The sequence below is a fragment of the Colossoma macropomum genome, unplaced genomic scaffold (assembly GCF_904425465.1).
Source record: "Colossoma macropomum unplaced genomic scaffold, Colossoma_macropomum, whole genome shotgun sequence".
Lineage (NCBI taxonomy): Eukaryota > Metazoa > Chordata > Actinopteri > Characiformes > Serrasalmidae > Colossoma > Colossoma macropomum.
Window position 1 is genome coordinate 17,934,149 of NW_023494803.1, and position 16,423 is coordinate 17,950,571.

At 35.4% G+C, this 16,423-nt stretch overlaps 1 protein-coding gene across 1 annotated transcript; it reads left to right on the top strand.

Moving 5' to 3' along the window:
• Positions 1-1,435: 1,435 nt before the first annotated feature.
• LOC118823886 (adhesion G-protein coupled receptor G1-like) lies at positions 1,436-16,394 on the top strand. The gene is made up of 14 exons (XM_036593730.1): positions 1,436-1,536; positions 1,774-1,865; positions 2,419-2,505; positions 2,621-2,695; positions 3,662-3,814; positions 8,238-8,297; positions 8,769-8,892; positions 9,086-9,233; positions 12,536-12,670; positions 12,816-12,920; positions 13,011-13,050; positions 13,144-13,256; positions 14,612-14,704; positions 16,287-16,394. Exons 1-14 carry the CDS (start codon positions 1,490-1,492, stop codon positions 16,392-16,394), a joined length of 1,380 nt encoding a protein of 459 aa, XP_036449623.1. The 5' UTR covers positions 1,436-1,489.
• Positions 16,395-16,423: the final 29 nt, after the last annotated feature.

Consider the following 16,423-nt stretch of genomic DNA (forward strand, 5'->3'; position numbering starts at 1 on the left):
CTAGGCTGTAGTTATGTTATCCCAGGTGGTTGCTAAGGTGTTGCTAGGCTGTTGCTATTTTGTCCCAGATGGATACTAAGGTGTTGATAGGCCTTTGCTATGGTATCCCAGGTGGTTGCTAATATGTGTGTATGTAATGTCTGTGTGACATTGTGACATCTTTTGTGGCAGTTAAATTTCAGTTTTCTGCCTTTCATTTCTAATGGGAAAAATGTGTATTTAAATGCAGGTTCAAAATGTTGAAATGCATGTACAAAAATCGTACATGCAATCAGTCCCCAAAGCACAAATGTACTATTTCCATACAGACCGCGTGGTTTTGGAAAGTTGTATGGTTCTAGCTCTAAAACTGCAACCCTAGCTCAAAAACTGCAACAAAAAGTTGTGATGCTGAAATAGGCATATTCCTGTCAGACCATGGCTTTTGAACTTATTTGTTTGGCCTGGAGAACATGACATCCATTATTTGCATAAACAATCTGAAAAAGTTCATTTGTCAAACCACAATACACATTTCCAATGTGCACCATTCAATTTCGGATGCACTTGAGCCCAGAGAAGTCAGCAGCATTGCTGGATATTGCTGACATATGACTGCTGCTGTGCACAGTACATTCCCTAACCTGCCTTTGTGGATGCAGTGATGACTACTGACAGTGGAAGTCAAAGTATTCCCAAGCCCATGTGTGTGTGTTTTAATGAGGGAGGGATCAAAGGTCACAGGAATACATTTGTGGTTTTCAGCCGTGCCCTGTACACGCCAAAATACATCTATATTCCCTGAATAATTTAAAGATATCATGCACCATAGGGAGTGGAAAACCTAAAATCGAAACATTTTTAAACTGTTGGGTTAATCACTGAAGCATTTTTTGCCAAAGTGGTAAGCCTCAATCCTTTCCTGGATGCTCTTTTTATACCCAAGCATGACTGCATCACCAGCTTATGATGCTATTTGAACATTTCACATTGTTTCCGTTGTCTTAAACGGCGCTTAATCCACGTTTTTTGGAATGTGTTGCCACAGATTGAGCATATATTTAAAAAAAAAACAAACAAACAAAAAAAACGATAATGTTAAAAAGGTAAAATATTGAATATCTTGTCTTTGTGCTGTTCTTGTTTAAATACAGGTAAGTATGGATTTACACATCACTGTATTCTTTTTTATTTGCATGTCACATACCATCCAGACGTTTGTACATTAAACTTAAGAATGTTCTCCTGATATAATAATTTCATAACTGACAGAACAAGGATAAATGAATGTTAACTTGACTGTGAGAAATTGGGGTTGGGCTTGAGTAGGACTTGTGATATTTGAACATATCAGAAACAGCTGGACTTCTGATCTACTGGGTTAGAATAGTATTTAGTTGAAATAAGCAGAGTTTCTTCATAAGTAACTAACCCTATACCAGTAATAACCTACATCTTCGTCAGTGAACAAGCATGATTTGCAAGTGAAATAAACAGATGATGCTGCTGAATGCTCATAACACTGTTTATGAACATATACGAACTGGCTCTCTTCAGGTAAGAACTCCTATGTATTCATGCTTACAGTTACAGTATTCAGTCATATTCATATACGTTTAATAAACATTAGTCTTGTACATTAAATTAATTTGTTTATAGTTTTAATCTGCAGGGGTACTTCAATACTTTTCTCTCATTACTACATAACATCCACTTTATTTTCAAAGAAGTTACAGAATAATTTACAGCTGTAGTTCAAGGGGATTAATGTTCAGGTATTCTTGTCTCCGGCAGGCCCCAGAAGATGGGAATGATGTCTTTGATCAAGTGGAGTTTCTTGTTGTCAGCAGCTCTGACGTTCTTTCACCCTCACGTCTCATCTCAATGTATGTCACATTTAAAGCTTGTAGAGTTAACGTTATCCATTATATTATTAGTTTTTACAGTCAAAATAACAGCATTCGTCTCTAGATTACATTCTAGCATGAGTAAAAACACTGCTGATGTAGTTTGCTAATAGTGCTATTCTGAAGTCAGATTCAATTCATGAAAAATGTGCCAGTGTCATTTCTAAAGTTGAAACTAACGCTCAGCAGACTCTCAGTAACATCAGGACCAAGGTGAGGGTTAGGATTAGGTTTTGGGTTGAGGTTAAGGTTAGGATTATGGCCAGGGTTAGGGTTAGGTTTTGGGTAAGGTTGGGTAAGGTTAGGTTTTGTGTAATGGAAGTAACACATTAACAATATATCTACTTACTGTAAGTAATGTATCAACAGTACATGTACAAGATACTTACTACAATGTATTCTGATACTTCACTACTGCTACTTCACTGATGATGTTGTTGATGTGTTACTGATAATCTGTTAAGAGTTAATTAATCATCTACAAAGGACCACTTCAAATAAAGTGTTATCATTTATTTGTTTATCGTTCCAGCCTGTAAAAAGTATATTTTCATAACCGACTTCAACTCTTCGTATGTGGGAGCTACTAATTTAACTTCAGCATGCAACTTCAGCTCCTGTGAGTTTGTAATACATTATAATAATGCTGTTATATCTTATATTGAAATGGATGTAAACGTGGAAAATCTGGATTGAGCAATGCTATTTTCTTGTTGTTTATGTTGCTTTTATAGACCCACAAAACCAGAGTCTGCCAACGGCTTTTCCCTGGATCATGAATCAGTGTTTCATGAATTTGTCAAAACTGGGTCAGTCATATTATGCCTCTGTTGCAGCTCAGAATTAATTACTGGGTCAGTCATATTATGTCTCAAAGCAGCTCAGAATTAATAACTTAATGTAACTGAGTAAAAACAGATTATTTTCTTCACAAATACTTAAGCAGAATTAAAGGTCTCATTTGAAAATACTTAGCAAAGTACAAACACATCCATTTTTTCCTTATAGTTCATGTAACTTGTTACCCATCACAGTATATTGAAATGGTATTTAGCAGTAGAAATACTGTCCAGCCATCACTTGCATAACATATAAGTGAACGTTGGCCTTATGTTTTGCCCTTTACCTTAAGTGAGCTACTTGAAATCACTTCAGTGAAATATTTAAATGGAAAGTAAACAGAATCAACCATAACTTGGGTTTTAGACTCTGAGTTAATGTTTCAGTGCTGAAGATTTTACATTTGCAAAGTTTCAGTTGAACAGTTTAAAATGGATCCTGTAAGGCAGTGGTCACCAGCCCTGCACCCTCCTGCAGAGTCTATCTCCAACTACAATCTGCCACACCTGCTCCAGCTAGTTAGCTTCCTCAGAAGTTCCTAATTGGCTCTATCTGCTGTGTTGGTGTTAAGTAAGGTGGGGGCGGCATGTTAGATGCAGGTAAGAACTGATCTCTGCAGGAAAGTAGATCTGTTGGTGACCACTGTCTTAAGAATTTTAACTTAGGATGCTTTATGCAAGTGGCCACCGATCAGTAAAAGATAATAAGATAGTATAAGTTAATAAAACCCATAAACTAAAGATATTTGATGTTAAAATAAATGTTATAAAGGTTAAATCACTAACAGGGACAGTTATTCATAACATTTGTTAGGATTTGTTAAAACACTAACAGTAGATACTAGAATATTGGAATGAAAAAGTGAACAGTACACATTAATGCGCTGTATGTACCTTATTTCTTAATGACATTAAATATTTTGCTTTATTTTGTAGGAATCTGCTCCATCGGAATATCTGACTACACCTGGAATGTGACGACACCTAAAGAGAAATATGAAATCTATTTGAATGACATTTCTGGACTTACTGTACGATTTATACTAAATGCTTCTACACTACTGCCATCAGTGACTTACACTAATGCAGGTTTGTTATCCCCACAGTGTTTTATACCCATTTTATTATTGACTGCTGACTCAGAAGTAACAGAATGAAAAGGTTAGGGAAGTGTGCTGTGCTATCTAGAGATAATGAGTGCAATTGGATTTAAAAACACCCTGTCTCAGCGGATTCTTGGTCTGTTAGCATATGAAGCAGCCTGCAGTCTACAGTTACAGCTCCTTTTTTTCTGTTCGCACTAAGACCTTACTCAGATGTGTGTTGGTGGTACTGAAAAGCATCTCTTTTTATTATTTTTTAAGCGACCTAACATGAACAGAAGCCTATTTTTACCACTTGAAAAAAAACCCATATAGTATGTCGTAATAATGAGAAAGTTTCTCATAGTTATGACCTGCTATCTCATAATTACGAATTAATATCTTATAAAAATGAGAAAATTTTAGTCATTGTCTAAGTCATAATTATGAGATATGAAGTCATAATTATAAGATAGCAAGTCAAAATTGTGATAGTAAATCATAATTAAGATCATAATAAGATACTAAGGCAAAATTATGAGAAAATGTCTCCATATTATGAGATAGCAAGTCAACATTATGAGATACTGTTACAGTTTCAAGACCGGATCTTATTATTAGGAGATAGCAAGTCATAGTAAGAAAGATAGCAAGCCATATTTATGAGATAGAATGTCATTATTATGAGCAAATCATAAATATCAGATTATAAGTCATAGAATTCCATTATGTGATAAGATGTCATAATAGTGAGATGCTAAGTAGTAATGATCATGTTCAAGTTCAGGTTTCAAATTTATTTGTCATTTGCACAACATGTCAGGACATTCATGCACTGAAATGCTTGTGGTGAAGCTCAGATAATCACTCTACAGAAAGTACTGAAACTGAAATATATAAAATATACACAAAATATACACAAAATATAGAGACAGAAGGGACCTATGTAAGAAAAAAAAACCTCTCTGCTATGTACAAATATATTTATATTGAACAAGGGATAATCTGTGAAGAATATATAGATTAAAAATGTATACATTTTAAAATGATGTGATACAAAGTCATAATTATGAGATATTATCTCATTATTGTGAGATAGCGAGTCAATTATGAGATGCTGTGACTTACTAAATGGCTATATTTTTTCCCAGTGTCTGTGTGGGCTTCCATAAATGTACCACAGATCACATTCAGCACAGTCTCATCAGGAAGTGCTATAATACAAAGCAGCTCTCCAAATACATGACCAAAATGCTAACTGCTAACTGATAATTACAATAGCGTACAAATGAATACCTCAGTACAACTGCAAACTAAACCACATCTATGAAAGTGAAACTAACTAGCAGTAAAAGCAGTTAATAAAGGATTATTCATGCACACACAGCACACGATAAACTAACGAATGAATTACGCTCTAATGAATGAAGTGCACTTTCTCCTGAACGTGCAATGTGCAGAAGGGACTGGAGTTAAAACCAAACCAGACTGGCCTGGAGCTTTTTTTCCACCAGTGCAGCAATACATGCAAATAATACTGAAGGAAGAGCAAAGTAGAGCATGTTTACCACACGCTGCATAATGAACATGTGCCCTTCTCAGAAATGAATGCAGTACGACTTGCATATTAATGTGCCATGTAAAAGTTAATTCACAAATATTAATACAGCCTTCACTGTATTGATACGTGTATCACCACAGGCTTATCCATGATATATTGCCATATCGAAGTGTGACATTACTTGTCATTACATTTGACACTTTTAAGTAAATTTAATATTACATTTTTTTACTTTATTGATCTGATGCTACATTTTTGCTCCAGGAAAGCCAGAAAGTTCTCACTGCTTTAATATCCTGGAGACCTCTAAAACAGAAATTTATAATTCATAATCAAATTTAAATTTTATAAGGCAGTAGTAACCTACAGATTGCATATTAATGCCTGAAATATGACTGTTATATACAACCTAATGTCTACACATAGGGGTAAGACCAAAAGTGCTCAATGAGGGGAGCCAGGTCTAGTTTCTGGACAAATTACACAATGAATTGTGATTGTTATATACAAAGTCTTTCACCACTATTAAACATACCAACTAGGGCCCACATATTTCTGCTTAAAGTACCCCTGAAATTATAAATTAAAACACAAAAAATATGTTAAATAATAAAGTGTTATATATTTTTCTATAAATAAAATGATAAATGATAAATAAAATGATATTTTTATGTATTGTTATGACCAAGAAACTGTTAAGAATGGCACAGCAGCGTCCCTAAACCTCAACACTCATTAAGAATGCAAAAGATCAAGGAATGTGCTCAATTATGCAAATTGTAAATGCAACCTTACTGCCCTGTTTATAAACCCTGACCCTTCCCCCCTCTACCTTGCACAGTATCTCTACTTGTTACAGACTGAACAGATGAGATGGAGTGCAGCAGAAGGGTCATTCTACAGAAACGTCCACTTTTTTATCTATCCATAGAAGTCACTGGTGTTACTGATCGTCATTGGTGTTATGCATAAGAAAGGTAACACCAGGGACAGTAACACTAGTGACATTTTTAATCAAAAAGGCATTTTACAAAATGACGGCTACAGAGCATCAAACCGCGCTGTCAATCATGGAATATCCACTAAAATATATATTTTAATCCATTTGTATTCTATTTTTTCACAATTACCTAAGAATAATGTTGGTCATACCAGTGATTTCAGCTAAAAGCTTCACATGAAATCAAGAGCTAAATGAGAAAATTTCTGATAACTGATAAGACACCGTGGACTTACCATGTGCTTTTCTTCATGGATCTTCAGAAAATAAGTGGAAGGAAGTGATGTCATCAGTGTGATTTTTATTTCAAAATAAGAGATTTTTTGTTATGCAGTAACACCAGTGACACGACTCCTGGGGACAACTTTCATTATATCTTTTATAATATTTATTCGCCATTTGTTTCCTTTATGTCATTTAAATCATATATTTGATAGGCATGTGTAGATTACTGCAGTTAAAATTGCAGAAAAACATGTTTTATACCTGTTTTATATGGCACTCACCTTTTACACATGACTGGGCGAAGGAGCACTTCTGTGGTGCTTGGAATTCTATATAATTGACTTAAAAACCAATATCGCTAAATTGATGGCTCAAGAAGGTGTAATTGTTAAAATAACTTATTGTTTCATTTTAAAATATAAATAAATTGTATCCCTAACATGTTTTTCAAGTGTAATATATCTGTAAACGCTAGGGACACAAAATGGATGTATCCATAGAATGACCCAGAAACAAAAATAAGCCTCCAATGTAATATGAATAATCAGAAAGCTTCTGTGTTTCAGTCACTCCAGCACCGGTCACTCAATTTCATTAGCTCAGATTTGAGTCTTTATTCTCTAAACTTGCCTCAATGCATTATCAGTGAGCCATGATGTCTGGTTTAGCCTTCTTCCTAATTATTAGCCTCTGGTGCTAACAAGGATGTAAATTAAAAACAGCTTACCCACATTTACTTACACAGATTTACCCGCTCAGAGTCTTTATTCTCTAAACTTTGCATTAATGAAGCTTCAGGAAGCTGAAATGAACCTGTGCTGTGGTGAAACTGTAGCATGCTAGGCTACTGTAGTAGCACGTTACCCCCTACTAGAACAGTGCCTGGCATTATGAGGCATCATGTCATGTCACTACTGAAACACAAAGAGTTTAGTCCATAGGCAGAGCCTTATTTTAGCCATACCCCTGCATTTTAGAGCAGGAAGTGAGAGCAGTTAGATCCCACTGTTTTGAAGTAAATGTATCCCAAAGTCTGAAAATCAGTGTGTAATGTTAAGAATTGTCACTACCAAAACACATATTGTCCACAATTAAGTAAACTTTTTTGTGTTTCAGTGAAAAATGTTATAACTGTATGTGTGTACAACTGTTCAAAACTGTCATCTACTGGCTAGCATTTTTGAGTTCTGCTCAAATTTAGCTAAAATTGCCACTACCAAAACAGTCACTACTGTCACTACTTTGGTAAAGTTTTGGTAGTGTTATGATTGTTTTGGTACTGACAAAATCTAATGTTCAAATGTTTATTTTAATAAAATAAACATAATTAAGGTATAAGGTCATTCAAAGCAAAAGATTTTAATCTAAAATCCAAGTAAGTTAAAAGTCCAAAATGTGTTTTCAACTCTCACTTTGAACCAGTTCGGTGGACCGTGATAAGTTCAGGCCCATTCACGATGTACAAAACTAAGCTGCTATGCATTTTTCTGGTTTACTTGGAAAGCCAGTGTCTTCAATGGAAAATTTTGAACTCTGTAGGTACATCCAAGAGGGTTTAAACACATATTTGAGTGCAGGGGTTTTTAAATCTACATTTCATTGTCACATTTTAGTATTCAATATGTGTTGTTGTGCTCTCTTTAGGTTATCCCATAAGTGCCCCACTCTGCGAAGAAATCCCTAATAACCAAGGACAATGTGCAGGTGAACTTCACTTCTTACTACCACTCAAACCATTGAAAGTGGTGTAAAGGAAATTGGAGGCAAACTTGCTGATGTCATTAGTAGTCTAAATCTCACCTCATCATACTTCTGTGGCACTCTTCAGCTGTTAACAATTTTGTATTTTTGTCTTGTCAGTTATATTTCGTCATTTTAAAAGGGTTAGGGTTCATTTCTGTAAGCATTTGTTTCTGTTCGCAAGTTCAAAATGTGCCAATGGCAATGCATCCAGTTCCAGTGAATACTAGTGAGGCACAATTCTGGTTTGTTACAAAAGGAGTGAGAAACTTTAAATCATACCCATCAGTATGAAACATCGTCTACTACATTATTTTTTGAAAATGGACAAAATCTGTTTTAGTAGCAGTTGTATCGTGTAATCTCAGAGGAAAAAAGTAATTACACAAATCATGTCTGAATGTTCTCGTCTTTCTTGCTGTTTTTCATTTCAAGGAAGAAACAGCAATTACATTGTTCATGTTCAACAAAATCAAAGTATATTTTGCTGGCGCTGCACTCCCCCAACTCCAAGTCCATCCAGTTCATCACCTGGCAAGAGAAGCATTTCGGAAGCAGTGTAAGTAGGCTATTGTTGTTGTTGCAACTACTTATTAGATTAGCTTATTAGAGTTTAGCACATTGCTATAACCCAGAAGCTGAATTATAAGAACAACAAGAGAATTTATTAAATATTTAAAAAGTTTTATAGATGTTGTCTTCTTCCAAAGCTTATCTAAAAAAAAGAATTAAAGCTGCTTTTAAATTTGCAGACAGACCATGGAAAACCTCAAATTACTTGTGAGATCAATGAATACAAGCAGTTTACCAATTACAGTAGGAAAGGCTACAGGCCTTATTCAAAAACAAGACAAAGATACAAATGTCAACATAGGATATACCCAAAATCAGAAGATGGAGGTAAGGACTCTGACACACACAGGCATGCAAACACACACACACGCACACACATACACACACACACACACACACACACACACACACACACACACATTTTTTCATGTAAATCATAAAATGGGAAACAAAGCAATTTTGAATGTTCCTTATTTTTGTCTTTCACATCAAGTTAGATTTTTAGGGGCAGATTTATTAAGAGAGGGGTTACTTGCTGACAGTCTACCGACACTTTGTGCTGGTGGAGGTGGCCAATTTAGAAGGTTATCTACCAAGAACTTCCAAATGAACACATGCACAATATTGTAATTAACATTTGAGCAGTGCAATATAACCAAGTTTTTTGCTTTTTTTATGAAAGCCTGTTTTTCTGTCAAGTAGAGGAAAAAAAGACTTTTAACTGTCTGTTTCAGACTCAAACTGTCACAAAATAATGAGTTGCTTTTTTAGTAAGTCAAAATAATAACAAAGTAAAACTTTGTTGAGAAAGTATGTGATTACTTCAACATAAATTCATAAGTAAAAAAGTTCGACAAAACATATGACATCATTTCCACATGAAATGTGAAATTGCATGATATGAACGTAAACTCTTACCTATGTGCAGTACATCACAGAATGGCAGTTAGATTTCTGCCATGTGCACACATAAACCACAGTGGACAGAAGCCACAGCGCAGGAGTCAAAGAGTTGTAATATGTGTTTTTGACAATAATGTGTAAATGTATAAGGAAATGATAAGTTCAAAACATTATTTTTCTAAACCAGTTTATTTTTTTATTTTCTCCATTATCTTAAGAATTTATGTGACATGACAGATGTTTACAAGTTTTTATTATGATCAAAGATAAATAAACATGAAAAATTCTCTCTTTTCTCTGAGAGCACTGCGGCATCCATGTTAACACCAAAAATAAGACTTTTCTCTGGCTTTAAATAACACACAGTCAGTATTTACCATCAATCTCTGTAAACTGGATTACGTGCTTAATTATAATAATCTAGTTCCAGTATTTCATGCTTTGAGAAGGAAACTCTTATAAATACACACAGTGAGGCAAAAGCACAAAAGAGCAGCGACTGCCTGGTTGAACTTTTCATTAAGACACTTTTAACACCAAAATGCAGTTTGCGAAGGCAAAATGTCCGTAAATCTGTCAACAATTTTTAGACTTCAGGTCCATCACCCACCCAACGTTTGGTATTTTGTCTTAATGCTCCAAAGAGTGGTAAGAAATATTATACTGACATATCTTAAGATGGACACTGAGCCTCATTTACCAACTGTTCTTAAGAAATTCATCTTAAAACCCACTTAAGCCGGGGTTACACTACATGACTCTTACCCTGATTTTAGCCCTGATTCTCAGTCTGTGCTAGTTGGCTTTAGTCTGCAGATTTTGGGGCCAGTCAGAGTTGACAGTTGGAGAGAAAATTGAGTAGTGGGAAAGGGGTACAGATTCAGATTTTTTGACCTCCTGATTGCATTTCAGACCAGTCAGAGTATATCAGATATGTTTGATTTTTTTCGCCCCAATCTAGTAGTGTATTTGAGCATAATCTAGTACTGTATTCTGGTCAACGACTCAATGTTTACAGACTCCTGTAACAGGCAATGAAAACTGAGGGCAGGAAAAAAAAAAAATACAGCAAGTAAAAAAAGAGAAATGCCAATAAATCACACACGTGGAGCGAAGCTTTTCCATGAGCTGAATTTAAGGCATGAGCACAGTCGAGTATGTGCATTTAAAACTCTTAAAAATTAAACACTACCAGTGCAACAAGTCACGTAAGTTCAGTGTGTTCTGTTCATTTGAGCAACAGCTTAGCAGAGGTGTGGACTCGAGTCATATGACTTGGACTCGAGTCCAACTTGAGTCACAAATTTGATTACTTTGATGACTCGACTCGAGAAAATCGAGCAAGACTTGCGACTCGACTTTGACTTGAACACCAGTGACTCAAATTTTGACTCAGACTTCAGCCTCAGGGCTCGGAAAGACTTGAGACACAAAGTAGAAGAAATGTGAGCTATTTTATATTTATATTCTAATCCTGTGTGCCCAGTGTTCCCAAAAATCACCAAAATTATCTTCAAATATAAAGTGTTTTAAAATTAAGTTCTGTGGTATTTTTAAAACTCTTTTCATGTGTAGTTCACTACTCTTTGTGTGTACCAGTATGTCTGTTTCCCACTCAAAAGGATGGTTCTTCAAAGGTTCTAAAATGGTTCTAAAAAGAACCATGAACACTCAAAAACCTTTTGCATTATTAAAGGGTTCTTTGCATCATGAAATGGTTCTTCAGATTGATGAAAGATGTTCCATAGTTGGTTCTATATTGAACCTTTTTGAAAAGGGTTCCATAGAGCACCCAAAAGGGTTCTCCTATTGTTACAAGCTTGGCATCATAACAATAGAAGAACGCTTTTGGGTGCTATATAGAACCCTTTTTATAAAGGTTCTATATAGAACCATCTACAGCACATTCTGAAGAACGCTTTCTTTTTAGAACCATCCTTTTTAAGAGTGTGGTTATCTGTGTACCATTTTGTTGGAAGTGTTTTGCCTTTAAATTAGCTAAGGAATGCAGACTGACTTGTTTAGGACTCGAAGATTAGGACTATTGACTTGGGACTCAACTTGAGACTCGCCTGTACTGACTTGGGACTCGAATCGAGACTTGACTATCTTGACTTGGGACTTGACTCAGGACTTGAGTGTCAAGACTTGAGACTTACTTGTTACTTGCAACTTAGTGACTTGTTCCCACCTCTGCAGCTGAGTGAGTTGAGTAGTGTGTGACTGTCACTACCCGATATGACGGAAACGTGAATTGGACTACATATGCGCAGCACAGGAATGTAATTTCCGATGTTGTTTTACAGCGTTCCGGTAGTCCAAATCAGGTTGGCTGACATACACTTTTGCACATGCGTAGTCCAAATCGAGTTTCTGGTTCAAATCGGGTAGTGACAGTGATCCCTAATCGTTTAGTGTGTGATCCCCAATATTACAGTCACCAGAAAAAATCTGCGAAAACCAGTCAGATAGTGTGAGATGACCAGTCTTTTTATGATCTGTTAAGACTTTAAAAGTTATGTGGTCTAGCCAAGGCTTTACACAGCTTTCATGAAGATTCTGACATTCACCAATGTTTTCTTATTTGGGATTTGTTCTTTGTTCTCACCAGCACCCTAACATACAGAGAAAGAGTAAATACGTACATACCAACACAAATACATACATTCATAGACTTTTAAAAAAAAAAAATCTAACCTGTTTTTTTCACATTCCTACCTCCACAGACTGTGAATGACACTTTGCAGGAGACAGAATTGCTATGGTCTGTAAAAATTCCAGTGGAAGCGCTTAATATGGCACGTTCCGCGTTTAATGGAACACCGTTTGTAGGAGTTGTGCTGTTTCCTGACCTTGATACGGTATTACTGAAAAAAATCAATAGTCTACTTATTTTTGATGTGATTTTTTGTATGAGATGTGCCGTAGGATACTTGCTATTTGGCTTAATATTGAAAAACGCAGATATTAAAAACCTGTTTTGTGTCATTATTGTTTGATTACAAGAGTGGTGTGAGTGTTTTGAAAGATGAGATTTTTGGAATATCAATGGGCGTCAATATCACAAATCTCACTGCCACCATAGACATCTACTTCAGGCTTCAGGAAAAGGTAAGACAAGGTTTCACTGAAGTATAGAAAGTAGAATAGCCAATTTTATTTATTTCCAAGCATTTACAATGTCTATTATCATTTACACAGAATAACAGTATTATGACGTGCAATTCTTGGGATGGTACAGGTAATTATTAAAATTACAATACAAAAATTATTGTAAATATAATTTAAAAAAATCAAAAACACTAACATTAAAAGAGTTCATGTTTCTCTAAAGAATATGATGAAAAAAAGAAACCCAAATGGACCACATCTGGCTGTGTCACAAACATTACCGGCAAGACGATAAAATGCAGTTGCACTCACCTGACCTTCTTTGCAATATTGATGGTAAGAAACTCCTCATACTGTTTCTACATGAACATGCAAGAGCAAGTCCTTTGTATTGTCATCCCTACATTAAAAGTTGAATTTAAAATTATGTCATTATTTTGTAATAACAACATTTTTGTAATTGTCAGTTTACTTCCAAAAAGATATTTTTAGATTACTATTATGCTAAATGTTGTCTAATTATAAATGTTTATTTAATAAAGTGATTCACTTCAAATGTGATTATATGCATTATAGTACTAAAACACTTTAAGCTTACAAGTTTATTCTAGTATTCTTTAGTTTTCTAGCTTTTATCTGCATGTGACTTTTTAATCAAAACAAATGAATTTGGAGCTAAGCCTCTGTTTAAACCAGGCCTGGATCTTCCCATTGGATTTATGGGCATGTGCCAAGTAGGCCCAAGCCACTAGAGGCCCCTACGAGCTAATATGAGAAAATTTAAACAGCTATTTTGACTCGCAGTGGGAACTTTACTAGCCGCACAGAGAGAAAGTGGACTAATCACTGCTTAGCAACATTTCACTATCCATCATTACCTCAGTCACACTTTCAGGTTGTAACGTTCCTTTGAATGTACTTTGAATTTTCAATTCAAAACGTGCCTGGAAGATCTGTAAAAGTGAGACCTGATACTTCAACAGAGTAGCAGACCCTCACCACAAAGCCCAAATATACAATGTTACCCACTTGAATAAAAACAAAAAAAAGTGTGTCAGTAGTGATCTGCAAAGTTTTATGTGATGTTAATGGGAAAAAGCAGTATGCTTTAGCTGAGGCTTCCTGGTTTGGGATTTTTAGTTTGGTGCCTTTTTCATCTTTATTATTGACATTTTGGCTGTGCAGTTGTAATTTATTTAATTTATGGTTTTAATTAATGATAATGCCATCATGCCAGCACTGTGGTTAGTATACTGCAATTATGGTGCTGCATAAGCCTCTTGGAACCTGCTATGATATCATCCAAAAATATGGAGCTTCTAAGGGCCGTAGTTAAAAACCGGTAATGACATTGCATTCCCATGCAATTGTTTTGCATTACCTTGCAATAATTTTGCATTCCCTTATAATGACTTTGCATTCCCCTGTACATGCAAGGGAATATATCTGCAGTATTTTTCACAGTGATACTTTAGGGGTTCAGTAATAAAGATAAAAAATGAAAGGGGCCCAACAAAATTTGATAACTTGATGATCCGGGCCTGGTTTAAATATACATGTGTATATATATATATATATATATATATATATATATATATATATACACACACACACACACACACACACACCAGCCTCAAGGTTTAAAATTTCTCTTGTTTGGCCTAAATCCACTGCTTTCTTCACTCTCTTAGGCACCACCAGACCAAACCATTTCAAGTGAAGATGTAACATCACTAACCTATATCACCAGCATTGGTTGTGGCTTGTCCACATTTTTCCTTCTCGTAGGCCTGTTCATTCACTTTGTGATGTGGTAAAATAATTTTAGACAGTCATATCATCTTATTCAGACTGATTCACTTTAAAAATTAGTCAAGAAAATACATTAAAGTGACAACATACAGTTGTATGGCACCACTGGCCAAATTACATATATTACTGATTTTTGAAATAAAAAAATAAGTAAACACAACCACTGCAGCAAAAATAAAACAAAAATACAATAAAAAATTCTGCAAATGTTAAGTTTAACTTAACTAACTTGAAAAAAATAGTAATTGTGGCTAGTGCAGCTGTTTGGACACTGACACCCTGCTAAGTCAAAACTTGTTAACACCCGCTTCTGGCAGATATCACAAAATTTAAATGCTTCTTGTAGCCAGGAGTCTTTTTATTCATGTTTTAGGAATTTTCACCCACTCTTTTTTCCAAAATGCTTCTAGTTTTGTAATATGCATGGGACATCTATCTTTAATTTATCTACAGATTGTTGTTCAAGTCAGGGGACTGTGAGGGCCATTCCAAAAGCTTCAGCTTGTGTTTTTTGAAGTACTTCATAGAGGATTTTAAATTATGTTTTGGATCGTTATCATGTTGTAGGATCCAGCTTCTTTTCAGCTTCAGTTTCTTGACAGAGTGGGTCACATTTGCTTCATAATAGATCCACTTCCATGCTTAACAGTTGGCGAGGTGTTCTTTTCATTAAATGCAGCTCCTTTTTTTCTACAAACAAACCTTTGGTGGCCAGAGAGTTCCATTTTTACTTCATCAAACCACAGCACTTGCTCCTAAAATGCTTATGTAGATTTTGCTTTGCCTGCTTCAGACATTGATTTTGTGATGAGGTCTTAGATGAAGTTTCCTTCTGATGACTTTTCCATGCAGATCATGTTTGTGCAATCAACTCTGCAGAGTAAAACTGATCACCACCACTCCTGTGTCAGCTAAAGCTTTCTGTAGGTTCTTTGCTGTCATATGGGAGTTTTGCTTTGCCTTTCTGGCCAGAATATGAGCAGTTCAGTCTGAGAATTTTCTTCATCTTCCATATTTTGCCATGACTTTCGAAAGTCCCCTTACCTGTCATTTCTTAATGACATTTTGGACAGTGGATATTGTGAACTGGAGGCACTTTGACATATTTTTATAGCCGTCTCTTGCTTTGCAGACATCAGTTAACTTCGTTTTTTGATTCTTAGCTACATGCTTAGAGGAGTAAGCACAAGGTTGTCATCAGCTTACAATTTTCATTTTTTACAATTTCAAGACATTTCTTGACCCGCCTAACCAGTCCAAATTAATAAAATACTAATTAAAATAAACTTAAATAGGTTTGAGACATTGTAACTGGAAGGGTGTTCAAGCTTTTGAACATGCTGTAATTACTATTTTTTAAAATGCATTTCATTGCTGAAAAATGTTACTTTTTGAAATAGTTTGCTTTTCACTTCAAAAATGAACAAAATATGTCATTTGGCTGGGGTTTTGCATACAACTGGATAAACATATAAGTGCAAATACTGTGCAGTGAGTAACTTTATGTCCTGTTTTTCTCATAATAACCAAAATAAAATGTCTTTATTTCTTTAGGCGTTCCAAATCCAGGCTAGGCACAACAATCCTGATGCATCTGTTTGTGGCATTGTGCCTTCTAAACATAACCTTCTTGTCCAACCAGCAAGTAACAAACACAAATAACAACGCGGCCTGCATCATCATAGCAGCAG